Source organism: Lutra lutra, chromosome 7 (assembly GCF_902655055.1).
Source record: "Lutra lutra chromosome 7, mLutLut1.2, whole genome shotgun sequence".
Lineage (NCBI taxonomy): Eukaryota > Metazoa > Chordata > Mammalia > Carnivora > Mustelidae > Lutra > Lutra lutra.
Genome location: NC_062284.1, coordinates 136,587,838 through 136,614,753, shown reverse-complemented (window position 1 = coordinate 136,614,753; position 26,916 = coordinate 136,587,838). Strand labels below are relative to the sequence as shown.

At 40.6% G+C, this 26,916-nt stretch overlaps 1 protein-coding gene across 5 annotated transcripts in view; it reads left to right on the top strand.

Moving 5' to 3' along the window:
* BTBD7 (BTB domain containing 7) overlaps positions 1-26,916 on the top strand; it is an 80,708-nt gene that overhangs the window by 34,994 nt on the left and 18,798 nt on the right. For 2 of the 5 annotated variants that reach the window (XM_047735901.1, XM_047735904.1), the window contains exons 4-5: positions 23,053-23,261; positions 24,816-24,891. In XM_047735901.1, coding sequence (XP_047591857.1) covers positions 23,053-23,261; positions 24,816-24,891 — 285 coding nt within the window. Of the gene's footprint in view, positions 1-405; positions 780-16,313; positions 17,155-23,052; positions 23,262-24,815; positions 24,892-26,916 lie in introns of those variants that run through there. The other 3 variants (XM_047735903.1, XM_047735905.1, XM_047735906.1) reach the window with 3 other exon arrangements.

Genomic DNA, 26,916 nt, shown 5'->3' with positions numbered 1-26,916 from the left:
GGGGTTTTGTTTTACTCCATATAGTGAGCTGGTTTTCTGAGTACCCTCTATTAAACATCCATATTCTCTTTTGATTTTTGCTATCTTTTTTTAAGTTCTCGAGTATATTTGGGTCAGTACTTTCTCCGTTTTGTTTCAGTGGTCTTGCCTCAGTATCACTTGTGCCACTTGGCAAATCCTAACCTGCCCCTTCAGTTCCCTTCTCTACCCTCCCCCCCACCCAACCAAACACAAGGAACCTTGAGCTTTATTTTCTAAAGAAATCAAACTAGCAAGATTTCAAATCTGGAAATAGCTACGAAAAGGGCGGGTGGGGGTGTGGCGTAAAGCACAAGGTTGAAATCTGAATTTATGTCAAAGCCTACAAAGTAGATGACAAAAATCACTCCCATTCCCCTGTTCTAGTCCATGACAGGCAGATACAAGATGAAAAATCTAGAAATGGTGAACAGCCCAAGAGCATATAGACTGATGGGTACTGATGTCATGAGCTCCATGATGGGGTTATGCTCAGGAGTTAACATGGTGAAAAATCCAGTTTGTCTTCCAGTTTTTCTAGAAGACTGTGGTCAGCAGCCCTGCTTTTGCAACAGAGCTTCCATGTGGCAGTTGAGTGTCTCATTCATAAATACGAAAACCCGTCTAAGGCTCACTGGACATTTGAAGAAAGCTTCCAAATTGAGACAGAGGTCAGAACAAAAAGAACAAAGTGTTAGCAGAAACCATGAAGAAACCAGAAGAAAACTTCAACAGAAGCAAAATGCCTGGGCACCTGGGTGGCTCAGTGGGTTAAGCCTCTGCCTTCGGCTCAGGTCATGATCTCTGGGATCGAACCCTGCATCAGGCTCTGCTCAGCAGGGAGCCTGCTTCCTCCTCTCTCTCTCTGCCTGCCTCTCTGCCTACTTGTTCTCTCTCTCTCTGTCAGATAAGTGAATAAAATCTTAAAAAAAAAAAAAATAGAAGCAAAATGCGCTTATGTAAGAGAGTGCTCTGTTGAATCAATGAGACATAAATAGGATACTATAAGAGTACAGACAGGAACTCTTGGAAATAAGGTAGCAGAAATGAAAAATAATTTAATAGAAGGAGTGAAAGGTGAAATTGGAGAAACCTTTAAAACAAATAACAGAGAGGTGGGCAACAGTGGAGACAAATAAGAAAACTTATAGTATTGGTCCAGAAGGTATAACAGTTTAACAAGTGGTGGTTTTAGAAACATACCAGAGAAAATGGAAGAGAAGCCAGTATCTGAGGAGTAATATAAGAAATACTGCTAAAGTACTAAAGGAATTTCTGTATTAAAAAGTCTTATCCTGGGGTGCCAAGGTGGCTTGCTTGGTTAAGAGTCCGACTCTTGATCTCAACTTAGGTCTTGATTTGGGGTTTTGAGTTCCAGCCTTGGGCATGGAACATACTTTAAAAAAAAAAAAAAAGTTTTATCCGTTTCTGTAGGGAACTCTAGGAAAAAGAAAAGATTCTAAAATGTTGCCGAGAGGAAAGCTTCGGTTCCATACAAAGAAACAGGACTCTGAATTGTATTGAGCTTTTCAGTAGCCGCGGCCGGATGCTGTAATACAGCGGCACCGCGCCTTTGAAAAAGCTGGTGAAAATTATTTTCAACACAAAATTCTATATTTAGCCAAGCTATCAATCAAGTGTAAAGCTAGATAAAGCCATTTTTTTTTCAAGACCTGATCTCTCCTGCACCCTTACTGAGGAAGTTACTAAGGATGTGTTCTACTAAATGAAGTGAACCAAGAATGAAGAAGTGTGGGATCCGGGAAATGGCGTCAAACACAGGGAAAAAAGGGGAAAAAAAAAAAGGGAAATCCTAAGTCCCGTCCATGTATTAGGTCTGGCAGTCTTCACATCTAGACTGGACCAGGAGGGCAAAAGGCTCCAGGAACATTTAATGACAAGGGACATTGAAAGAGATTTCATGGGTCTTTTGGTGCTTTTATGAAAAATTAACAGTAGATTTATAGAAAATGAAGGGAGTGAAAAAAGAAGAAAAAAATAGCTCCAAAAAAAAATGTTAAATTACTTATGGAAGAAACTATATGCCACTTGGCTCACAGTAAGCAGTATTTAAATATGAATACTGAATATTGATTTAATAAAAATTATAATACAGAGAGGTAAATACCAGAAGAAACAACTAAAGAATTGAGAGGAATTGCCTTGGGGAGCAGGACTGGGAAGAGGAAAGACATAGGGCAGGGGGTTTTGTCTTTAGAATAAACTTTTTTTTAATTATTTTTATTAACATATAATAATGTATTATTTGCTCCGGGGGTACAGGTCTGTGAGTGGTCAGGCTTACACACTTCACAGCACTCACCATAGCACATACCCTCCCCAATGTCCTTAACCCAACTACCCTCTCCATACCCCGCTCCCTCCAGCAACCCTCAGTTTGTTTTGCGAGATTAAGTGTCTTTTATGGTTTGTCTCCCTCCTGATCCCATCTTGTTTCATTTTTTTCCTTCCTAGAATAAGCTTTTTATTACTACGAGCCACAAGACTTTTTAGATCATCAGCATATGCTGCTTTGATTACAAAATTAAATTTTTAGTACAATAAAGATATGACATCAGTGCTCAGAAGAACAGAGATACTTAGACAGGATGAGCCTTAATCCTAAAGAACTGGGGGTTTTTCATATCTATCAATAATGTTAACTAGTGGGGCACCTGGGTGGCTCAGTCAGTTAAGTGGCTGCCTTTGGCTTAGGTCATGATCCCAGGGTCCTGGGACTGAGCCCCACATCGGGCTCACTGCTCGGCAGGGAGTCTGCTTCTCCCTCTCCCTCTGTCTACTGCTCCCCTTGCTTGTGCTCTCTCAATCTCTGTCAAATAAATAAATCTTAAAAAAAGAAAAATGTTAACTAGTAAAATCATGCTTATCATTTTAGGTTACAAAGGGCTTTTACTTTCTCTCATTTGGTCTCCCTGACAACCTGTGAGTATGGTGGGGCTCAGAGATGAATAACAAGCCTTCTCTTGAGATTGTGAATGATAAGGTTGTGACTCATTCCAGCTTTTCTGATCCCAAGCCCTGAAATGTGTGCATGGTAAGAGAGGGGAGCAGTATGAGAACCACTATTGAGGGATGAAGGTGGGAGGCCACTGTGGCCTAGTTGTAAAAACAGAATAGCAGACTAGTTATCAATGCATCAGCCGTGAGGAGTCTCAGCGATGAGCCTGATATGTGCTGAACGACTTGGGCAGGAGTAAGTCAGGGAAATGTGGGCCCAGCAAAGACATTTAAAAGCTTTAGGGGCAGGGACCTAGGTAGGTGACCACAGACTTTGCTTCAGAGCCCTTAGCCAGAGAATAGAGGGCTTTGTACTGAGTAGGCCATTCTTTCCTGAATCTGTGAGTGTTCCTGTATCAGTTATTTGATTTTTTGGCTGCCAGCATTATGACCTTCTTCCTAGTTTTGAAATTCCTCACAGGTCTGGCTAGAGGGCAGAACCCACCCCCCACTATAAAAATCCTAAAAGTTCAAATACTTGTTTTCTCAGCCTTCTCGGTGGTTAATGTTTAAACACATGGCCTGGGCTCTTTCAATTGGAAGCTGATAGCAAAGAAAAGCAAGGACTTTAGAGAATTCTTTGTATAAGCAGGGTGGGAGCAGCAACGTCTCATGGAAAAGGAGAGAGAAGTCAGTGGCAGTGATGCCGCTGATGTCCACTGCCACTGATGGCATCCATCATCTGTGCCCAGCAGGAGGTGTGGTGGCCAGGGGCCCAGAGCAGCCTGCGGTACCCACTAGGCTCTTTCCCTAATATAGTCCTCACTCTACAGCCTTCCTTTGCTCTCGTTTGTTTTCTGAATCTGGTCTTCAAGTTTCTCAGCCACTGTGAGCTAACAATATATCCTTTCACATAAATCCCTTTTCTGTTAAGCCAGCTAGAGTTGTTTTCTGTGGTTACAGCTTGGAAACCTGGGTGGTAACAGTACCTATAGTAAAAAGACCAGTGTGTAAAATTCTAAAGTAGATGGCTAGATTAGAAGAACCTCAAAAGAAGGATCAGGTGTTTGGTCATTGACTTTCATGATGACTTTAGCATACACTACACTGTGTAAACACCTCTGAAAATGTGAGTACCATGGTGAGGATATATATTGAGTTCTAATTTTTTTTTTTAAGATTTTATTTATTTATTTGACAGATCACAAGCAGGCAGAGGGGCAGGCAAAGAGAGGAAGGGAAGCAGGCTCCCTGCTGAGCAGAGAGCCCGACTTGGGGCTCTATCCCAGGACCCTGAGACCATGACGAGCCGAAGGCAGAGGCTCCAACCCACTGAGCCACCCAGGCTCCCCGAGTTCTAATTTTTTGAGTAAAAATCTACTCTTTAAGAGAACTGTAGGTTTTCTCATGAATTTTAACAACTGTGGGCCTACCATAAAGAATTTACATTTCCTTGTTATAAATACTGTTGACCTCAGAACAAAATAGCTCAGAATTAGCACCAATATCTATGTGTATATTCCAGTTCAGGGCATTTTACAGTAGAACACTTTAAACTGCAGATTTTATTTTTTCATCTTGATTAAAAATGTATTTTTTTACTCTATGGAATATGAAAATTAAAATGTTAGTTCCAAACTGGACTCTGTAATGCATTACCTGTATTTTTAGTCATAATGCATGTGATTATATTTTATTGAATTAAAAATCTAACAGAGAAACAACTGAAAGCAGTGACCTAATTTTTTCCTTTGCAACTTGGTCGGATTTCTAGAGTGTGTGACTTGAAACAAATACAAAGTAGTAGAGACTAACTGTCCCGACTCACTAAGCCCTTCCTCCCTCTTCCCATCTTCTCCATTGTCTCTGTGTTGACATTCTTCTTCTGTCTCGGTTCAGTTGAACTGGCAGTTTATTATGCTTCTGTCTGTAATTGCTTCCTCTTAGCAATTTAGTCTGAATATACTTCCTAGAGAATAATGGAGCTAAGTTAAAGACCATTATCCACAGAACAGAGTAGAAAATGTAGATTTCAGTTAACTATACAACATAGATGAAGAGTTAATCTCAGTTCAGGAATGGAGGTTCAGACAACTCTCAAATTATACATCTCTAATCATAATGACACTTAGCGCTTAAGAAATTCTTTACTCAAGGGCGCCTGGGTGGCTCAGTGAGTCAAAGCCTCTGCCTTCAGTTCAGGTCATGATCTCAGGGTCCTGGAATCGAGTCCCGCATCAGGCTGTCACCCTCTCTCTGCCTACTTGTAATCTCTGTCAAATAAATAAATAAAATCTTAAAAAAAAAATTCTTTACTCAAAATTTATGAGTAGAGCTCTAAATTGTAACATTTTATTGCATTTTTATTTTAGAACTTAAACCGTTTTTCATATATGCTACAAACCCTCCACCTCTGAGCCTCTGCTCACATTTTTCTGTGGTCTTAGAAGATCTTTGCCTCTGACCACTCAATGTCCCAAGTTCTACCACACTGTCTAAGACCAAATTCGCATGCTACTTTTCCTTTGTTTTGTCTTAGGCATTCTAAATTAAAAGTATTCTCTACTTCCTGCAAATTTCTAAAACATTTTTACTTTTCTTTTAGGTTCTTTTTTTTTTTTTTAAAGATTTTTTATTTATTTATTAGAGATCACAAGTAGGCAGAGAGAGAGAGAGAGAGAATGGGAAGCAGGCTCTCTGCCGAGCAGAGAGCCCGACGCGGGGCTCGATCCCAGGACCCCAGGACCATGACCCAAGCCGAAGGCAGAGGTCTTTACCCACTGAGCCACCCAGGCGCCCCTCTTTTAGGTTCTTACATCCAGTTTATTCTGGAATTACCTATGTACCTCTCTCATTTCCTCTATCATCTAGTGTATTATATGCTCCATAAAGACAAGGTCAGATCTTCATCATATAAATCACCCAAAGAACCCAGTACTTTGCTCTTAGTAGACATTTTTTAAATTTTTACATTTTTAAAAATTTTTATTTAAATTCAGTTTAATTAACATATACTGAATTGTTAGTTTCAGAGGTAGAATTCAGTGAGTTACATGTTTTGAGTTATCTTTAATGTCTATGAAAACTGAGTTTTTCTTTTTAAAAGGGGGTGTGTGTAATAAACATTTAACCATAGAAGTTGCAAATAAAATTAAGATGCTTAATCTCAATCTAGGAGATAAATATGAAGCATTATTTTTAAAAATAAGTTTAGAGATGGTCTAAATGGTGTATAATTCCATACCATTAAACTCAGTGTTAAGTTAAATTTCAAATAAAGTCTCCTCAACTCTTTCTTTTGTTGCCCATTGATACGTAATAGGATATCAGTTGAATTTAACGTATTCTTGGAAGCCAGTCAAGTTGTTAATCTTTTGAAGCCATAAAGTTTAATCTGAGGACAGTTAGAAGCCTTTCTCAACAATAAGCAAAATCTTTTCTCTGTCATACTAAAATCCCAAGAATGCTACAGTTGAGAGAAATGAAGAAACAGGAAGACTTGTTTGTTTTGGTTTGTTTTGTTTTTCTTCCCAACACAAATTATGTGTTTATTATTGTCATGATCTGAGAGATTTAATTAGAACTTTGCAGACATTAATATAATCAGGCAAAAGATGAAATACTATAGTCAGGTCATTATGGATATGAACACAGAACTTTGGGGCACCTGGGTGGCTCAGTGGGTTAAGCCTCTGCCTTCGGCTCAGGTCATAATATCAGGGTGTTGGGATGGAGCCCCCACATCAGGCTCTCTGCTCAGTGGGGAGCCTGCTCCCCGCCCCCACCTGCCTCTCTGCCTACTTGTGATATCTGTCCGTCAAATAAATAAATAAAATCTTTAAAAAAAAAACACAAAAAACTGTGAGCAACAGGGACAAGAAAGAGCTGAGCTTTTATTTTTTTTAAAAGATTTTATTTATTTATTTGACAGAGAGATCACAAGTAGATAGAGACAGGTAGAGAGAGAGGGGGAAGCAGGATCCCCGCTAAGCAGAGAGCTTAATGTGGGGCTCGATCCCAAGACCCTGGGATCATGACCTGAGCCGAAGGCAGAGGCTTTAACCCACTGAGCCACCCAGGTGTCCCTGAGCTTTTATTATTTAAAGAGTATACTGAACTCTAACCACCATAAGGACAGCAAAAGCATCTGCAGTGATGTTGCCAAATGCAATGTATTCTGAAGTAGAGAGAGACTTGATTTCCAGTTAGCATTTTTTGAACACCATTGCGATGCAAGATGCAATACCAGGGAGAAGAGAATAAGAAGGAACCATGTTTGAATGTCACTATGTACCTAGCTTCATGATGGGCACACCACATAGGTCTTCTCATTACATCTTCACAACAGCCCTATAGAGCTTGGAGATTTGCTCAGGTTCATAGATAAATAATGGTACCCAAATTTAATGGTATTTTATAAATAAATACAAAGTCTGGGGTCAGATCTGTGTTCCAGTCCTGTCTCTGCCACATAACTCACCATATAAATTCTTCCCGGGTTCTTCAAATGAACTTGTTCCTTTCCCTTCACAGAAGTGTGGGCACCAGCAGTATGCCTGGCTTGCATTTGGGAGGGCCTTAACAGATGTTTTTAAAACTGAATTACAGGGGTGCCTGGATGGCTCAGTGGGTTAAAGCCTCTGCCTTTGGCTTAGGTCATGATCCCAGGGTCCTGCATTGGGCTCTCTGCTCAGCAGGGAGCCTGCTTCCTCCTCTCTCTCTCTGCCTGCCTCTCTGCCTCCTTGTGATATCTGTCAAATAAATAAATAAAATCTTTAAAAAAAAAAAAAAAAGCAGTGCTGAGTTTTGAGACTGATTCACCAAAATACTTTTAGAAGATACACAGGCATCACATTGGTTCTCTAAACCTATTGCTCTCTCAGCTTGTATGTAATTATAAGAGGTTCAGAAAAGTTTCTAAGCTAAACTGTGACTAAATAGTCTCTTTGTTATTCTAATACATCATCTTAACATCAGATTGATTTTTTTTTTGTCCATAAGTGTAAGCAGTAAAAATATTAAGTATCTAAAGTCTTCATTGGTATGAGCCCCGCTTCTAAACTACATATTGATGTCAAATTTGTAGGTAGTAATACTAATTAAATAGAAGTGGATGGATACAGTGTTATAAATCTTATCATCATAATAGCTCTATAAGCCTGAGAGAATGGCAGCTGCCTGAGTTCTCTGCAAATAAAGGTGAAAATGGGACATTATGGAGGGGAAGGAAGAAAATAACCCGTCGATTCAGATAGCCCTTGGTATAGAATTAGCACTAGGACTCCTATACTGTATTCATTTAGCACTTACTATATGTCAGACCCTGAGATTGAAGTAATAAGTGAAAGGATCTAGTTCTAAGTACCAATAGGCAGTTACAGTGTAAGTGTCCTAGTAGAGCAAAGGACTGGGATGGTGGGGGAGCAAACAGGGAGAGGAGGAGCCCCAGACCTCAATATAGGGAATTAGGGAAGGGAGACAGTATCAGGAGATTCCCAGAGAAGCGGAGACCTGGAGGATGAATGGGACTTAAGTAAAGATTGGAGATACAGGGGCGCCTGGGTGGCTCAGTGGGTTAAGCCGCTGCCTTCGGCTCAGGTCATGATCTCAGGGTCCTGAGATCGAGCCCCGAGTCAGGCTCTCTGCTCAGCAGGGAGCCTGCTTCCCTTCCTCTCTCTCTGCCTGCCTCTCTGCCTTCTTGTGATCTCTCTCTGTCAAATAAATAAATAAAATCTTTAAAAAAAAAAAAAAGATTGGAGATACAGCTTAGGCAGAAGGAACACAGGTAGACAAACCCAGAGATAAATAAGAAACAGGTACTTGGGATTAGGGTAGAGGTTGCAGAGATAAGAGGGGTATGGTGAGAAATGAGGCTCCAGGGACCAGCAGGGCTGTGCAGTACACAACTTTATGTCCTTTTTATGTGTGGAGACATTGAGCTTTATCCTGAGCACTGCCTGTAGATACCATGAAAAATGTTCCAGAAATAGTGGGGCTTTTTTTTTTTAAATGCATACATCCTTTAAGCAAAAACAATCTATAAATTACTCATCAAAAACTGCTAATTCGGGGCGCCTGGGTGGTTCAGTGGGCTAAAGCCTCTACCTTCGGCTCAGGTCATGATCTCAGAGTCCTGGGATCGAGCCCCACATCGGGCTCTCTACTCAGCAGAGAGCCTGCTTCCTCCTCTCTCTCTGCCTGCCTCTCTGCCTGCTAGTGATCTCTGTCAAATAAATAAATAAAATCTTTAAAAAAAGTTTTTTAAGAACCTGCTAATTCTTTTTTGAAGTTTCTTATATGTATTCATTTATTTAGTCGAATTTTTGAGCACCTGCTTTTCGCCAGACACTATTGCTAAGCTCTTAACGCACATCATCTATGGTAAGGATTCTCTCCATTTCATGGGTAAACTGACACTTGGAAATACTGTTACCTGGGGTGGTAAGGCCGGAATTTGAATCCTTGACTTTCTAACTGCAAGGCTATGCTTTCCCATTACAGGGGAAGAGGGATGGGAAAAAATTATCTGTGAGGTACATTGTTTTGAAGGGAGACACGATCATATTTAAGAGATAACCAGGGACGCCTGGGTGGCTCAGTGGGTTAAGCCGCTGCCTTCGGCTCAGGTCATGATCTCAGGGTCCTGGGATCGAGTCCCGCGTCGGACTCTCTGCTCAGCGGGGAGCCTGCTTCCCTCTCTCTCTCTGCCTGCCTCTCTGTCTACTTGTGATCTCTGTCTGTCAAATAAATAAATAAAATCTTTAAAAAAAAAAAGATAACCAGTAAATATCAAAAGTTCTGAAAATCATAACATGGCTCTACCCCCAAACCTTGGGATTTTTCTTACAATAGAATTAAGGATACTAACTTACTGATGTGTCACAGTGGGAAAAAGGCTTAAGGATAGTAAACAAAGTACAGATGTAAATGGGTATTTTTTGTTTTTTGTTAAAGGTATGTGAACCTCTGAGTTTTTCACATACTGAGACTACTAGAATTGTGGTATTATTTTGTTTCAGATTTTATTTATTTTAGAGAAAGAGAATGTGCAAGCAGTGGAGGGGAGAGGGACAAGTAGACTCTGCGCTCAGGGCAGAGCCAGACTGGGGCTTGATCTCAGGACCCTGGGATCATGACCTGGGTCAAAATCAAGAGTCGGATGCTTAACCAACTGAGCCACCCAGGCACCCCTAGAATTTTTTTTATTTAACATTTTAATAAGTGACATGTGAGTGGAAAGTACACAGTACGTTTGGGTTGTCAGCATTTCTGTTCTCTTTATAACTTTTGACTTGCTCTGCTCCCTTGAGCCTCTGCTTTCCTGCTACCCTCTCCCACTCCCCACAGACTGTGTGCTTGCTTCTGAATTAGAATACACCAGTATAATGGTGTATGAAGAAACTTAATTATAGTAAGAGGTAGATTTTGAAGATTAGGGAACACTTTCAGATGAGAAAATGAACAGAATTTCACACATCACACAATTAAAGGGAATTGGGGTTGGGTCTCTGGTCAGTCTGACTCTAATAGTATATCTTGCATCTCTCTTCTAGTCAGATGCCCACACATAAGAATATGTGTTCAATTTCAAGTTCTCCAGAATTTGATACCCTGCCTGCTAGTACAGCAGAGGCTTATATAGGGTGTCTGTGTTTAGAGACTGACATCCATGTGAATGCTTTTCCCTTTCATCATGCTGTTTTCACTTATACCAAAAAATACTAAAGCCTAAATATTAAAAATGCTCTATCAAACATTAATTTATGAAGTAAACAGTAAAGCAGTATAAATATATTCAAATAAGTATCTTCAGAGTGCTTAGTCTTGTCTTTTTCCTTTAATGTCATAGAGAAGGCTTTAATCTCTTACAATTATGTGCTTTAGGCACCTCCTTTAGTACCAAGTTACTACAGTAACTTCTTTCCTATCTTCCTCTCTGTCCTTTCTTTTCACATAGCTTGGCAAAAGTTATTAGAATAAAGGATACAAGCAGGCAGGGTACATTTTCACACACAAGCAGCATGAATCTCAGTGATTGCCTCTTTCCCATCAGAGGGGAGTAATGTTCTGAAAGCAGAGGACCTTCTCATTTCCTTTCTAATATTTGCTTGGATTCTGTGGTCAGTGATTGATTTTATATTGGCACCGAGGGAGGGAACTGCTGGCAACTTCCATAGCATGATGGGCTTTTGTTTGTTTTTTATTTGATTTTTTTTTTGAATAGCTAATATATTCAGAAGGAACAGAATTCAAAAGGTACAAAGAGTACTCAGCGAAGAGTGTCCTGCTCTCCCAATTTGGCCCCCACCAGTCAGTTCCCCTTCACAGAGGCATCCAGTATTACCAGCTTCTTGTAAATCCATCCAGGTAGACAATCCAGAGATAGTCTAAGTATGTAACTTTTAAAATATATTGAAAGCAAACATAAAAATATATTTGGAATAGATCTATGATATTATTAATGCCCTCTGGCATTTAGTTATTGCAAGGAACTTGTAAGGGTCCCCCTATTAAAAGGGACAGAAACTGGAAAGATATCCTTCCATGTAGAGAAACATGTTGCACTTTAAGACTGTATTATGTATGGAGGATATTTTTAATATCTACCCACCAGAAATCACCAAATTCTGAACATTAGCCAAAAGGATATGAGAAATAGGACCCAGGAAAAACTCACCTTACTTTTCCTCTTTTTTTTTTTTGCAGTGAAAATAGATTTTAATCTAGCTTTCTCTACCTTCCCCACCCAGTGTTACTGAGACATAATTGACATAAAGCATTGTGTTCAGTTTAAGGTGCACCATATAATGATTTGATACATGTGTATACCGTGAGATGTTTACCACAGTAAGGTTGATTTGTGCATCCCTTTACCTCACATAGTTAACATTTTGTGGTGGTGGTGGTGGTCAGAACACTTAGCTGTACTCTCAAAGCAGTTTCCAAGTATACAGCACAATATTAACTTGTCACCATGCTGCACATTAGGACTCTGAACCTTAGACATCTTATAACCGAAAGTTTGTACCCTTTGGCCAACCACTCCCTATTTCTCCACCCTCAGCCCCTAGAAACCACCATTCTATTCTCTCTTTCTGTGAGTTTGACATTTTTAGAGTCCACATGTACGTGAGGTCATACAGTATTTGTCTTTCTCCGACTTATTTCACTTAGCATGATGCCCTCGGGATTCATCCATGTGGCGAGATTTCCTTCTTTTTTATACCTGAATAACTCTCTATTATATATATATATATATATATATATACCACATTCTCTTTATTTGTTTGTTTCCACATCTTGGCTATTTTAAGTAATGGTGCAGTGAACATGGGAGGGCAGAATCTCTTCCAGACAGCGCTTTCGTCAGCCTCAGACACATTCCTAGAAGTGGGATTGCTGAATCTATGGTAGTTCTGTTTTTAATTTTTTGAGGAACCTTCATGCTGTTCTCTATAGTGGCTGTAGCAACTTACATTCCCACCAGCAGGGCACAGGGGTCTTCACATCCTTGCTGTTATTTAATTCTTGTCTTTTTGGTAACAGCCATTCTGACAAGTGTGAGGTAGTATACTGTGGTTTTAATTTCCATTTCTCTGATGATGAGTGATGTTGGGTACCTTTTCATGTACTTCTGGCCATTTGTATGTCTTCTTAAGTGTCTATTCAAGTCCTCTACCTGTTTTTGTTTTTGTTTTTAAGATTTTATTTATTTATCTGACACAGAGAGAGCATGCACAAGCAGGGGAGTGGCAGGCAGAGGGAGAAGCAGACTTCCCGTTGAGCAAGGAGCCCAATGCAGGGCTCGGCCCCAGGACCCTGGGATCATGACCCGAACCAAAAGCAGACGCTTAACCAACTGAGCCACCCAGCAGCCTGCTTTTTAATCAATTGTTTACTTTTGAGTTGTAGGAGTTTCTTATATATTTTGGATATTAACCCCCTATCAGATACATGGTTTGCAAATATTTTTCTCTCATTCTGTAAGTTGTCTTTTAATTTTGTTGATTGTTTCTTTTACTGTGCAGAACTTTTTAGTTTGATATAGTCCCACTTACTTATTTTTGTTGCTTGTGCTTTGCGTGTCAAATACAAAAATTCATTACCAAGACCCATGTCAAAAGAGTTTTACTCCTGTGCTTTCCTCTAGGAGGTCATGGTTTCAGGTCTTACATTTAAGTCCTTCATCCATCTTGAGTTAGTTTTAGTGAGTGGTATAAGATAGGGGTCCAGTTTTATTCCTTTGCATGTGGATATCCAGTTTTCCCAGTGCCATTTATTGAAGAAACAGTCTTTTTCCCATTGAGTATTCTTGGCTCCCTTGTGAATAGCCTTTTTTTTTTCCTTTTTTCTTTTTTGGCCAAATTATAATGCACCTTTACCTAAAATATTGATTGCAGTTTTTCTTACCTCTCTTCAGAGAAGTTGTCAAATTAGACATGTTCTGAGAAAAGACAGCTAAAGTAGATCAAAGAAAGAAGCACTCAGGATAGACTAAAATGATCCGGATTGTGCGGTGTGTCAAAAGCGCATTACTAGAATGGTCATAAACTTACTGTGACGAGGAGACCGTAAGGTGACCCCAAGTGATCCCCATCTTCTGATACTTACACCTGCTTAAGCATTGAGCACAGCCTATGTCTTGTCTCTAACCATTACAATATGGCAGAGGTGGGCTGTCGTTCCTGTGATTACATTACATTAGAGAAGACTCCATCTTGATAGTAGACTTGAACGAGAGACGTCTTCCCTCACCAGCTTTGAAGAAGTAGCCGCTCTCTTGTGAAAAGGCCTGTTGAGCAGACCATGGCAGGAACCTCAGGCAGCCTCTAGGAGCTTCATGGGAACCTCCCACCAATAGCCACAGGAAGCTGGGTCCTTACATGGCCACAGGGAAAGGATTTCTGCCAACAACTTGAATGAGCTTGGAAGCAAATTCTTCCCCAGAACTTCCCAGCTCTTCAGGTGAGAAGGCAAGCCCAACTGACACCTGATTGCAGCCTTAGGAAACCCTGACGGAGGGTGCACGTCATCTGTGCCCAGTGTCCTGGTCCACAGAAAATAGGAGATGATTTGTTTTAACCTGTTGTGGTAATTTGTTGCATAGCAGTAGAAAACTAATACATTGTATAATCTTATGAGGTTATTTTCATAGGTCAAAATGGTTTAATATCAACAATTTGATGTGATTTAATTTAACAAGGAGAAAACAATAATTTAGATCCAGTTCATCACAGAGCCTTCAAGGTGATAACTAGCCACACCTCTACGAAAGTCTCAGTCCAGGAGGGATGGTGCAGTTAGCCTCAGTCCTGCGGTTGTGACAGACTGGAGGCTGTAATTGATATTCTCATCAAAACTGTCACTCAGAGTTCAGTTTGGGCAGCAGAGCACCTCTGACTTAGGGGATAAGGGAATTCTTCTAGGGATTGAGCCTCACACTACTTCCGGGAAAGGTGTGGCTAGGAGAGAAGTAGAACACAGGAACTAACCAGCCAGTCAGCCTGAGAAGCCAGGCACACTGCGCCACTGATGGGGGCGCTGCACAGGGTACAAGGGCATGCAGAGAGGGGCGCTCTGGCCTGTGCCTCTTCAGCCAAGCATCTGGTGGTGACCTGGGGCCAGTTGGGAAGGAGAACTGAACTCGAAGCAGGGGACACCAAGGACCAGCTAGCCTCTGTGTCTGCTTGTCCCCGTATCTAGTTATGGTGACTCAGAGAGTGATGCTGCTGCTTCTGCCTCCTGTTCTCACACAACTTTGACCAACTTTGCTTAGAACCATATAGGAATGGAGATTGTGGGAGACAGTTCTAGGCTTAAGCAAGCTGGAACCATACAAATTAGCACAGTCTCCCTCTTCTGTCCCCTAACCTGAATTGTCATTTTCCTTTGCCTGTATTTCAGCCCGTATTTCAGGGTGGCTTGCCAGGTTGAGGGGACCCAGACCTTCATCCCAGAGGTGTCTGAGTTCTAAGTTGCTTTATCCATGGTTCCTACAGTTGCCCAGTCTTTGTTATCACTGGGCAGAGAAGCAACAAAAGATGCCCTGGTGAACCCCTTGAAATCCAGACAAACACCTTCCTGCTCCTCTTGTATTATGTGTCCCAGACCAGCGCACTCAAGATGCGTTCCCACAAACAGTCTTCTAGACCCTGCCAGTACATATCTCCAGGTCTTGAAGTTCTTGGGTGTGTATGTTCTTTCCTCCAAGAACAGAAATCGTATTCCTGTGTTCAGACTGTGCTCGTGAGTGATCAGCTCCTGATTATTGGTTTGGAGCTAGTGAGCAGAGGCAGAGGCAGATCTTGAAGAGGACAAGTGTTGTCTTTGCAGGTGGCTGTTGTCTTCTACCAGGAGTCAGGGCTGTGTCGCCCCAACCCAGAAAGTTTAGACAATCTTGGGACTTGACATTCCTCACTCATCTACCCAGCTATCCCCATTCCAGATTTCTGTCCCAACCTATTTCTGTTCAGACCCAGATTGCATCATCGAAGATTTGTCGAGGCTTTGCATTCAAGTCTTTGAGGTCTGAGATCTTTCCAATTAAATCTGGATCCTGAGTTTTGGCAGCCTGTTCTGCAGCTGTGGGAAATAAGGGTATTTTTAAAGACCACCTAAAAGTCTTCCGACTTTGACAGAATGCCTAGATTGAGGGGTGGCTGCCCTGAATGGTTGTTTCATTTTTTTCATGACTTTGAAAGCAGTCAGCTAAAGCCAGCCCATTTGGGGGGCTCATTCTATCCAAAGGCCACCTCTACCACTAAACTAGCATTTCCCTTAGAGCAGAACCATAGTTTTGTCAAACTGCTGCCGCATGCAGGGCTCACCACCACCCGCTTATCATTAGGGACCGGGGTCCTTTTTGCCATTTCTTCAGTGAGTGAGCTAGTTCCAGAATCTCACTGGAGAATCTTGTTTCCTAGGGCCACTTCTCTTCCTCTCATTGTATGGTGTCTCTTGCCATTCCCCCACAACCTTTGCTGAGGCAGCCTAAAACTAAAGCTTGCTTGCCGGTGGCTTATTTGGTAAGTAATGCCCTGAACAGGAGTGCGGTCCCGGGGAGCGTGAGATATGGCAGGAGAAAAAGCAGAAGAGTGGTCTTGGGCTGGTCGCCACTGGAGGCGCCAGGGTTCCAGCCCTGCCGGCACCCTCTGAGATGCTCTGTAGAATCTTTGGACTGGTCCTCCGGAGGCCAGGAGAGGAGTGTTGATGCCACCAGCTCTCACAAGTTGCGGGGTCCATGGACTGGCAGTTTAAAACACTGAGGCACGGATTGACTTGTCTTCTAATCCTTACGTGTCGGACTCTCCTTTTCTGCCTTGGCTTTGGAATTCCAGTTGCGTGTTTAAAACAGAGAAGATGCAGAGATGATGGTGGAAAACCTTTCGGCGGTGTGCTCAGTATGGATTAGAAGAAGGAGGGCAGGAGTCTGCAGGAAGCTCTTCCGTATTTGATGTGTGAGGCACGAAGGATTTGGACAGAGATCACATTCCTGGGAATGGAAAACAGGCTAATCAAAGAGTGTCTTGAAGGAAGAATCAGTAGGACGCACCAACTAGTTCTATATAAATGTCAAAGGAGTCAGCACAGCTGATTTAAGATTTCTAGCCTAGAAAAAGAGTAAGTGTTGATGGACACTGGCTCCCTGATGATATTTAACATAATCCTCAGAACTCTGATGGGATTATTTCATCCTCTGTATGAGGAAATGAGAATCACGGGTAGGCTTTGATCTGGCACAGAGCTCTATGGGGGAGAGTCAAGAGGCGATGATGTAACTACCCAAATTCAAAGCCTGTATGCACTTTTGACTGCCCTCACCTCCCTCTCATTTCATGATTCCTTTCCTTGGGAACTGGAATCAGTTCCATACAGGTTAGTTGGAAAGAGTTGAAGCAACTTTTTTCCGAAGTAGAACTTGAAGTCTTATTTCTGTTTCTAACTGATGCCACTGAAGAGCCATGTGCCTCCGCGACGGCCAGCCTTCCTCTAAACTGACTATACCATCTATGCTATGTAGCAAGCTGTGGTCGCCCTCCACTGTCCCCTTCGCTTCTTTCCCCTTGCCTGTGTTCTTCCTTTTCCCACCACAGGCCCAATACGAAACTTTGAATCTAGAAGTTGCTTGTGACGGACATGAGCCAGTGAAAAGGTTTCCCATTGCTGCCGGTGGTGCAAGTATGAGAGTGGCAATAAAGACAGATCCTGACCGTGTTGCCAGAAAATCTGTGGATTCAAAGCGTATTTTATAGTTATCAGAGGAGCATGAAAAGGGGGAAATGTTAATAATAAAAACAGAAAGTGTTCCTGTTCAACACGCAGCAGGAACAATTGTGTGTATTAGTAAATGTCCATTTGTTGTGCTTCTTTATCTCTCTGTCTTGATCATTCATGGTATTTAGCTCAAATTTTTAGAAGAGGCATTTTTGCTGATATTACATATTGGAAAGAAAATATTCTGATAAAAGAGAATAGAACAAAGGATTAATCAAGTAAGCAAGGGATCTGTAAGATGCAGTTTTCCAGGGGGGAAAAAAATCCTAAGAAGTTGACTTCATATTTCATCTGCCAGCCTCACAATTGCATCACTGAAAGTCTGCTACCTGAGCAGAATGCATGGCACCTATGAGCCCTTCAAGGTCTTGGCTATAGATGAGTTTTTCTGTTACAAGGAAATTGATAAAGGCTTTTGAATTCCTCCAGCAAAGGTACACGGTGTATTAGTCAGCCTTTGCTGCGTAACAGCCAACCGGGGATTCTGAGTGGCATATGACATGAACATGTATTTCTCACAAACTTCCAGGTCAGGTAGAACTACAAATTTAAGTTTGCAGCAGCTGGGGTCATTCTGATTGCCACTGTGGTTTAGCAGGGCTGGGTGACCCGTTTCTGCTGCTGCTGGTTCTCTTCCCAGGATCAACAAGTTAGCCACAGCATCTTCTTTCCCAGGGCAGTGGCAGAAGGCAAGAAGTCAAGCCCATTCCCACAAAAGTACTTTTGACGCTTTTTGTCACATATCCCCTAACATTTCATTGGTCAAAGCAGATCTTATGGCCAGTCCCAAAGTCTTAGGGCAGGGGTGTATACTGTGCCCATGGGTGTGGTGGGATCAGAGAGCTGGTGTTGGTGAATATGTACAGTAATCTGCCATATTTGAATAATACTCTTACACTCTGTATTTCTAACTTCAAGAAGATAAAATAGGGGTTCCTGGGTGACCCAGTCAGGTGCTAAACACCTTAGTCTCAGCTCAGGTCTCTATCTCAGGGTTGTGAGTTCAGGCCCCGTGTTGGGCTGCACCCTGGGCATGGAGCCTACTTAAAAAAATAAATAAAAGTTAAAAAGATAGTCATTCTGATTATGTTTTTAATTGTCTTTAAAGAAGAGGATACTGTTTTATGTCTAGTTAGAAAACAGAGTCAGTAAACTCTAAGGAAATAGAAGAGGAAAAAACAATTCCCTCTGAGAGTTAATTAGTACCAAATGGGAGGAAACAAATTTGACTATTCTGTACCCTGAAACTGGCACAGGGGAAGGAATGGGATTCTAGACAGCAGTGCTCCTGAGAATGTGTCTGTAATGAGGTAAGCACAGTTACTGAGAGTAAGCATTTAGAAACTTCTTGGCACTTTGACATCGTCACAATATTCAAGAAGTGTTTTTATTGGTTTCTACTGAAGTATTTGTCCATGACAGATTCGAAATTTGTTTTTTAATAAAGATTTTTACTTATTTATTTGACAGAGAAGTAAACACCTGCACTGCACATAAGTGGACCTTTTGATTTATGCATTGGCCTTGTGGGGTTTGGCTTAGTATCCCTTTGTCAACAGGAATCCAGCCGTCTTCGACAATGTGCTGGTAATGTTTTTGGGCCAACAAGACTGGTCCAAAATTTACCAAAGAAATGGCATTGTATGAAGCCTTTCTACGTCTTGCTTGCTGGCCTTTCCCTGCCAGCACCCCTTTGGCCTTGTTGCTCTGTGTATGTTTTCATTCCCTTATCAATAACCTTGACAAAAGGCAAATAACCACTAATTGAAATCCCTTACTGTAATATGAAAATACTATATTTGACAATATTAGATAAATCTCTTCTTAAAATATACCTTTCAGCATTCCAATTTTTTGCCTAATTGTTTTCCTTTCACATTTGTGAGTTAGTATCACTATGTTTGGTATATTTATAAGGTGCTTTTCTGTTCATAAGAGGAGTGGCTATAAGTGAAGAAGTTCTGATGAGCATTGATTCATATGAGACCTAAGTTTAGAGGAATAAAAACGGGGGAGATTTTTCAGCAGAAGCGTTAGGCTATGTTGTTATATACAACTTGTCTTCTTCCTAGCTGTGTGAATTGAACAAGCTCATTAATCTTTGTGAATCTTAGTTTTCTCATCTGTCAAATGGGAATAGTGGGGTGCCTGGGTGGTTCAGTGGGTTAAGCCTCTGCCTTTGGCTCAGGTCATGATCCCAGGGTCCTGGGCCCCACGTCGGGCTCTCTGCTCAGCGGGGAGCCTGCTTCCCCCTCCCTCTCTGCCTGCCTCTCTGCCTGCTTGTGATCTCTGTCTGTCAAATAAATAAATAAAAATCTTAAAAAATAAAATTTAAAAAAAATGGGAATAGTAATACCACCTTCTTGGAATAGGAGTACTGAAATTAAATATTCTAAGTCAAGTACAAACTTGGCACATAATAAGTTTTAAAAGTGTTAGCTATTTTTTTTTTAATTGATTAGCCTACTAGATGTCAGGCATTGTAGAATGACAGAAGGTGGGGCCTCTACCCCAAAGGAGCTCTAAGTCTGGTAGAGGATTCAGACAGATATTGAAGAAATATAAAATAGTATGAGAGTTTATTGCTGTTATTTATTATTATTATTATTATTTTTATTATTTATTATTTATCTTCTATTAAGGGAGAAATAGGGCAGCCTTTTTAAGAGGAACACCTGACCTAGGCTTTGGGGAACAAGAGGATAGAGTTTTGAAAGAACCCATATCTAAGCAAGTCTAAAAAATGTGGATGAGTTAAGAAGGAGAATTAAGAGCATTTCAGAAAAATGGAACAACTTATGCAAAGGCCTGGAGGTGAGAGTTTGGTGGAACTCTAGGAAATGCTAAGTAATGAATGCAGTGTAGAATATGAACAGGAATGGGGCTGGAGAAGTTGGCAATGGCCAGACCATCAAGAATATGTAGTTTGGATTTTATCTTGAAGTTATTTGCAAGCTATTGAATAATTTGTTACATATATAATCTAATTTACATTTTAAAAGATCATCTGGCAACAGTATGGAGAACAGATTGGAAGGGAGAAAGATGGGAACTTTTTGAGGCTATTTCAGTGATGCGGGGTTTAGAAAGTATCAGATTCTGAAATGGGGAGGTGGTAGAGATTCAGTGGAGGGGATTTATTTAAAACAAGAATAGAATGAACAGCATTTGATGGTGATTGGAGAGAAAGAATCTTCAGGAGAAAAAATCACTGTTATTACTAAGATTTCTGGCTTTGGGAGGAAGAGGATTTTTCTCTAAATCGGGGATTAAAAAGGCGGGGGTGGGGTGGGGTGGGCATGGGGGAGTGTACTAGATTTCCCAGAGGAAACGAATTGACTTGCCCTTAAGAGGTCTGCAGAATATCCCCATGGAACTCTCCAGTGGGAAGTTGACGGAATGAGTCTGGGAGTCAGGAGAGAGCTCTGGGTTAGAATTGTGTATAGACGTTTTTATTGTTAAGTTGATTTAAGTAATCTTCTATACCCCAGGTGAGCCTCAAATTCACAACCCAAGATTAAGAATCACATGCTTTTCTGACTGAGCCAGCCAGGCACCCTAGAACTCTATATAGATTTGAAAGTCATGAGGATGCTTTGGGAGTTAAAGCCTTGAGGGGGGGGCAGATGATATCACCCAGGAAAGTGTGTGGTAAAAAGAGCATTGTATTCACAGCTCTTGGCAAGTAGATACTGCAGAATGTTTGAACAAATGAAGAGTGTCAAGGGTACTCATTTAATCTTATGTTAATCATTTAAATCTTGTAACAACCCAGAGTTAGGAGAATAAACCCAGTTTTACAAATGAGAACATTTCAGGCTCAAAGAGGCAAAGGATTTGTCCAAAATGACTTTGCTTCTAAGTGGCCAAGGTGGGATTTCGAGTCTGATCTATCTTGATTGCAAAGCCTACTTTTTCCTATCACGTCTCACTTCTTTGAAAACTTTTCAGGAGTTTAAATATACGATGTTATTAATTCTCCTTCTTTCCCTCTGCCAATATCCGGGTTTCGTAGGATTGTGATACATTCTTTTCAATAACCACCTTTTCTCTAACTTCCCTTTCTTCATGCCCAAACTCATCTATCAGATTGCCTCTCCTGACAGATTGACTCATTCTCCTCACCTCTAGTCCAGGGCCTGCTTTCAAACAGCGGAATGACACAGGTCTTCCTCTGGCCACCGGCATGCAAGGCTCCCCATAAAATCGTGAGAGTGGTTTACAGCTTTTCCGTTTCTCTCACTCCTCGTCAGCACATACTCACTTCTTTGGGTGTTTACACACAGAGTCCATTGTGGTGATCTCAGTGTTCCTTATCAGGATCTCAGGTAAATGTTGAGATTAAGGAAATTAATCTTTAATGTTTAGATTAAATTACTCTCACATTGATACTCTGTTACTGCTTTTCTAAAAGATGATTTTATCTTTGTGGGGCACCTGGGTGGCTCAGTGGGTTAAGCCTCTGCCTTCGGCTTGGGTCATGGTCTCAGGGTCCTGGGATCAAGTCCCACGTTGGACACTCTGCTTGGCAAGGAGCCTGTTTCCCCCTTTCCCTCTGCCTGCCTCTCGGCCAACTTGTGATCTCTCTCTCTCTCTCTCTCAAATAAATAAATAAATAAATAAATAAAGTCTTTTTTAAAGAAAAGATTTTATCTTTGTGATGGAAGCAGCTTGGACACTATCTGACGTCAGCTCCATATCCAGCGTAGGGGTTCTTGGTACTCTGTCCCCTTAGATTTTTCTAGAAGGATCTTTTTTTTTTTGAGGGACAAGAGGAGAACAAATTTAATTGTTAGAGATGTCTTGATATTGAGGCAAAACCCCCCCTTCTTTCAATTCTTTCAATATCCATTTAACATCCAGGACCTGCCCTTGGAACAACAGGGAAGTCTGTCCTCTCTCCTCTGCCTCATGAAGGTCTGTCAGACATTTAAAGATAGCACCTATGTCTCCCCTCAGGTTTCTCTTACATAAGCCAAGTAATATTGGCTGCTCGGAGCTTTTCTCCTGTGACAGGCTCAGACTCTCTACTGTTCTTTTGCCCTCCTCTGAGAACCCTGGCGTTTTGTCAATGCCCCATCTAAAACACGGGGCCCAGACAGAACACAGCATCCCACGGGACATCACTGCCACATTGTTCCATTGGTCAGGACTCTGTGCTTGAATCTTAAAAGCTTGAGCTTGCTTCAGCCCTACAGCAGCCATGTCACGGTTTGCATCCGTCCAGCTCAAGCACCCAGGTATCATTGTTACGCAGCCTGTGGTTAAGTTAGTTCTCCCATCTTCTGTGCAGTTGATTTTCTTTCACTGAGATACAGAACTTTCTAATTTTCCTGGTTCTATTTCACCTTCTTCCACCCATCCATTGAGTTGGTCCTGATCATGTCATCCAGTATGTCATGAACTGTGTTTCCCAGCTTTAGACTTTCTCTGACTGGTCAGTTCCCACAACTGTGTCATTTCTACCTTCTCTTCTTTGCCTTGTGGTCCACTGCTCTCCACTATTGTGTCTTACTTAAATTGTTGGATTTGCACAGATACTTGTTTTCTTATACAGTTGTGAGGATTCTCTGCCTCTTTCTATGGATCTGTCTCTACTGAACAGCAGATTTCCTGTAGATGTCATAGTCTGTTGTTACCTGCTATTACCCCGTCCCTCCAGGTCTTGGTGATTTCCATGAAATTTATTTATCTCCTTGTTCTTGTTTATTACTGCTACTTTTAAGCACAGTGTCTAACGTACCAATGTTCCATAAGTATTATTTATGACTAATCTTAAGAAGTATTTGCCTTCTCTTTTAGGCTGTGAGGATATCATTGCTGAGAACATCTCACTAGATACCTTAATTGCCATCCTCAAGTGGAGCTCTCATCCATATGGCTCTAAATGGGTGCATCGACAAGCTTTACATTTCCTCTGTGAGGAATTTTCCCAGGTCATGACTTCGGATGTTTTTTATGAACTCAGCAAAGACCATCTGCTCACTGCTATCCAGTCTGACTACCTACAGGTAATCATTTATACACCTGTCAAATTCATTGCCATCCATATGTGCACCAGGAAACCTACCTACACTCTATTATTCTCCCATCTAGGGAGAGATCAGCCCACCCAGGGATGCCCTCTTCAGATTTGTACAGGAAAAGCCTTCTGGCTCTCTGGCCCTTCATGCACCTGCTGCTATGGCTCAACATTGTGAACAAGCCTAGGTCCCAGCCAACTACACCAAAGGGTTGGGGCAGTAGGCAAGGTCAGAAGCATATCCCAACAGAGATTGTCTTGGCTTCCATTAATTCACTATAACAATTTCTTGTTTTGCATGGATTGTCAGATACTTAGACTGTAGACAGTAGCTTAAGCAGCACAAAGTAAGAATAGTGTTCAATTTCTAATCTACTCAAATGCTTATAAAAACTCAGTGTATTTGTCTTATCAGAATATAATAATGTTTTTAACTAATTTTTAATCAGTAGTTTTTAGCAAATTCTTCTGTCATTGACTTATATGCCAATCTAATTTGGTAATTTAAGCTAACAATAAATTTAAAATATTAGGAAAAATACTTTCAAGTAACATATGCTCAAGTTTAATTAGTTTGCCATTGGTTGTATGAATTTTATGGCAAAAACTATACAACAGTTTTAATGTTATAAAAACATAAACCCTTTGAGTCATTACCTATTTCTCTTTGTACTAGGAAAATAATAAAATGTTTCCATCCCAGTGAGAAATTCAGTGAAGAGTTAAATAATCCACTTAGCATCTGTGCTTTGATTGCAGTACAAATGTTGTTGTAATTGGATTTGATTTATTTAGGATCTCTGTTCATTAACCTCGTTTCATTGTCCTGATCCAGACTGCGTGCATTATGGGGGCTGGGATTTGTCAGTTCTCTCGGATTATTGTCTTTAGAAAGCTTTGCATTTCTATTTGGAAAGTAAAAGCCTTGGAGAGCAGCCTAGATGTGCGCTGAGATTTTCAGTAAAGTACAAAGAAATGAAGGGCACCTTGCCATTTCACAGACTGCTGGAAGGGCCCTTCACCAGTCAGTAGCATACATTGTGCAGAGTGTAGTGTCTCTGCCAAAACAAGTTGCTATACCTGTGTTTTCTTTTCCTGCAGGAGATCGTAATCGCTAGGTATCTATATACTTTTATTTTCATCTATTTATCTCTGCCTTGTCGCTAGGTATCTATATACTTTTATTTTCATCTATTTATCTCTACCTTGTCCCAGGAAGAATTTAAGGCACCTGTATAGAGACCATATAGTAGAATAAAATAAGTTTAAAATAGGTAAAGAGAATAGGAAAAAGAAAAAATAAAGGTGAAAACAATAAAAAATTTAGTTGGTGCTGAGAGATAGGTTACTGGACACATATGAAGCGGTAGTGTGTTTGCTGCTGGTGGGCTCCAGTTTTTGTGGAACATCTCAGACAGCCAGTGGAGAGGAAAAGGTGTTGGGTTGCACACTGCGTGTACATTATGACCTAGGAAAAGTGAGTGATGAAATTCGCCGTTTGTCTAATTTCACTAAAATCAATGTAAGCCGTTTCTTCTTCTAGGCAAGTGAACAAGATATCCTTAAGTATCTGATTAAATGGGGCGAGCATCAGTTGATGAAAAGAATAGCTGACAGAGGTAAGCTCCCAAAGTTAGCTGTACTGTAAGTTTTTTGTCCAGAGACATGCTGTGTGTCCATCTCGACAATAACCACTATTGTCTGGTGAGAACAGAAATTTTCACAGCCCATAACATGCTTTAGTGGAGAAGAGTATACTTTGTTAGAAATAAATATGCCAGAAAATTCTGTTTTACAACTTTAAAGAGGGTACTTTCCATGTTATCTCTGTGCTTAATAATGTTTACTGATTTATAGAAGCATTAGAATGAAATTTTTCGTTCAATGATTTTCATTTAAAGCGTATTTTTAATGCAAATGCTTAGGAATTAGATAGTGGTGATGTACATATAACATTTTAAATATACTAGAAGCCATTGACTGAATTGTACATTTTAAAATGGTTAAAATGATGAGGTTTATGTTATGTCAACTTTAGGTCAATTAAAAAATATATGACTAGTCACCCCCCAAAAAAGCCCATTTGTTTATTTTTAAATTTTGTGGAAGGTAAAGGAAAAATAATGCTTTTGAACGGCTTCCAACTGGGGTTATTGCAGAAGAGGTGGAGACTGATCTCTTAATGCTCCTTCCCTCATAGAATGTTGTGTTCCTCCATACAGCAAGCCCAAATCAAAACATTTCTTTTCAAAACATTTTAATCAGAAAAATTAAATACACGTTTTCCTTTCCTGTCATTCTTTGATTGCTTTTTTAGATCTGTTTTACATATCATGAAGCTCACCTATTTAAAGGGTTCAAGTCAGTGATAAATTTTTAGTGCATTTATTGAGTTCAGTCACATTTCAAGATAATAAAAATTTCAAGCTAAACCTGCCTTTCAAAACATCTAATTTCTCCTGCTAATTTATTTCTCCATGGCCTACAAAAAAAGCTTTTAGCAGTTCTCAGATGTGAATTGTTTGTAATATTAAAGCCACTGATGTTAATTTGGGCCTTTTTGAAATGCCAGTATACCGTCTATCCTTATTTGCAGATTCTGTATTTGCAAATTCACCTACCTGCTAAAATTCACTTCCACTCCCCAAAATCAGTACCCACATTACTTTCATGGTCCATTGCAGACATGCTCAGAGTGACAAAAATAATATTTGAGTCCCCTGATGCACGTGTTCTCAGCTTCAGGTGGAACAGGGTGACAGTCTGCCTTCTTATATCAGTTCTCATACTGCAAACAAGTGTCCTTTTTAGTCTATTCAAAATAGTGTCATGTTTTTCATATTTTATGGGTTTGTTTTTTTTGTTTGGTTTTTTGGTGGGTTTTTTTTTTTTTGGTTTTTTGGTGATCTTACTGATCAAACTGGCCTCCCATTATAACTTTTAGTGCTATATGATATTTCCAAGCACAGGAAGGTTGTGATGCCCCTTACACAGAAGCCAGAAGTTAAATAAGCTTGTTCAGAGAAGAGTGACAGTGCTGTTGGCTATGAGTGCAGTGTTCGTGAATCAACAATATTTAGTAATAAGGTGTCTTTAAACAGAAACACATAAAACAAGGTTATGTCTTGATAGGCCGATAAAACTGTTGTGACCAGAGGCTCACAGGAACCTAACCCTGTGTTTCTCATAGGAGCAGTAGTTCAGTATTTGCTAATTGTTTATACTGACCTTATAGAATAGGACTACTCCAACAAGAATTAATTGTAAATAATGCTACGTAATCCTTATAGGCCATAGGCCTGTTCACTGATGTAAGGTTGGTAATAGGGAGTGTCATATTTATTTTAGGCAAATAATGAGCATCCTTGATAAGATTTCCCTTAAAATATATAGTTTCCTGATGGGATTAGAACAGAAGGCTCTTCCCCAGGGATGAGGAGGAACCGAAGCACCTCAGGCTACGCTTTTCCGTCACCTTCATAAAAAGGATTCTGCCCTAACCTGTTACATATTTGAAAGTTTTATGTAAGATTTCATTTGAAAACAGGATGCCACTATTTTAAGGGGAAAATTTTTTTGAAAAGCAGCACTTTGTATAAGTATGAAGCCAAATCATAGCAAGGCAAGGGAAAATTACCCTTTTC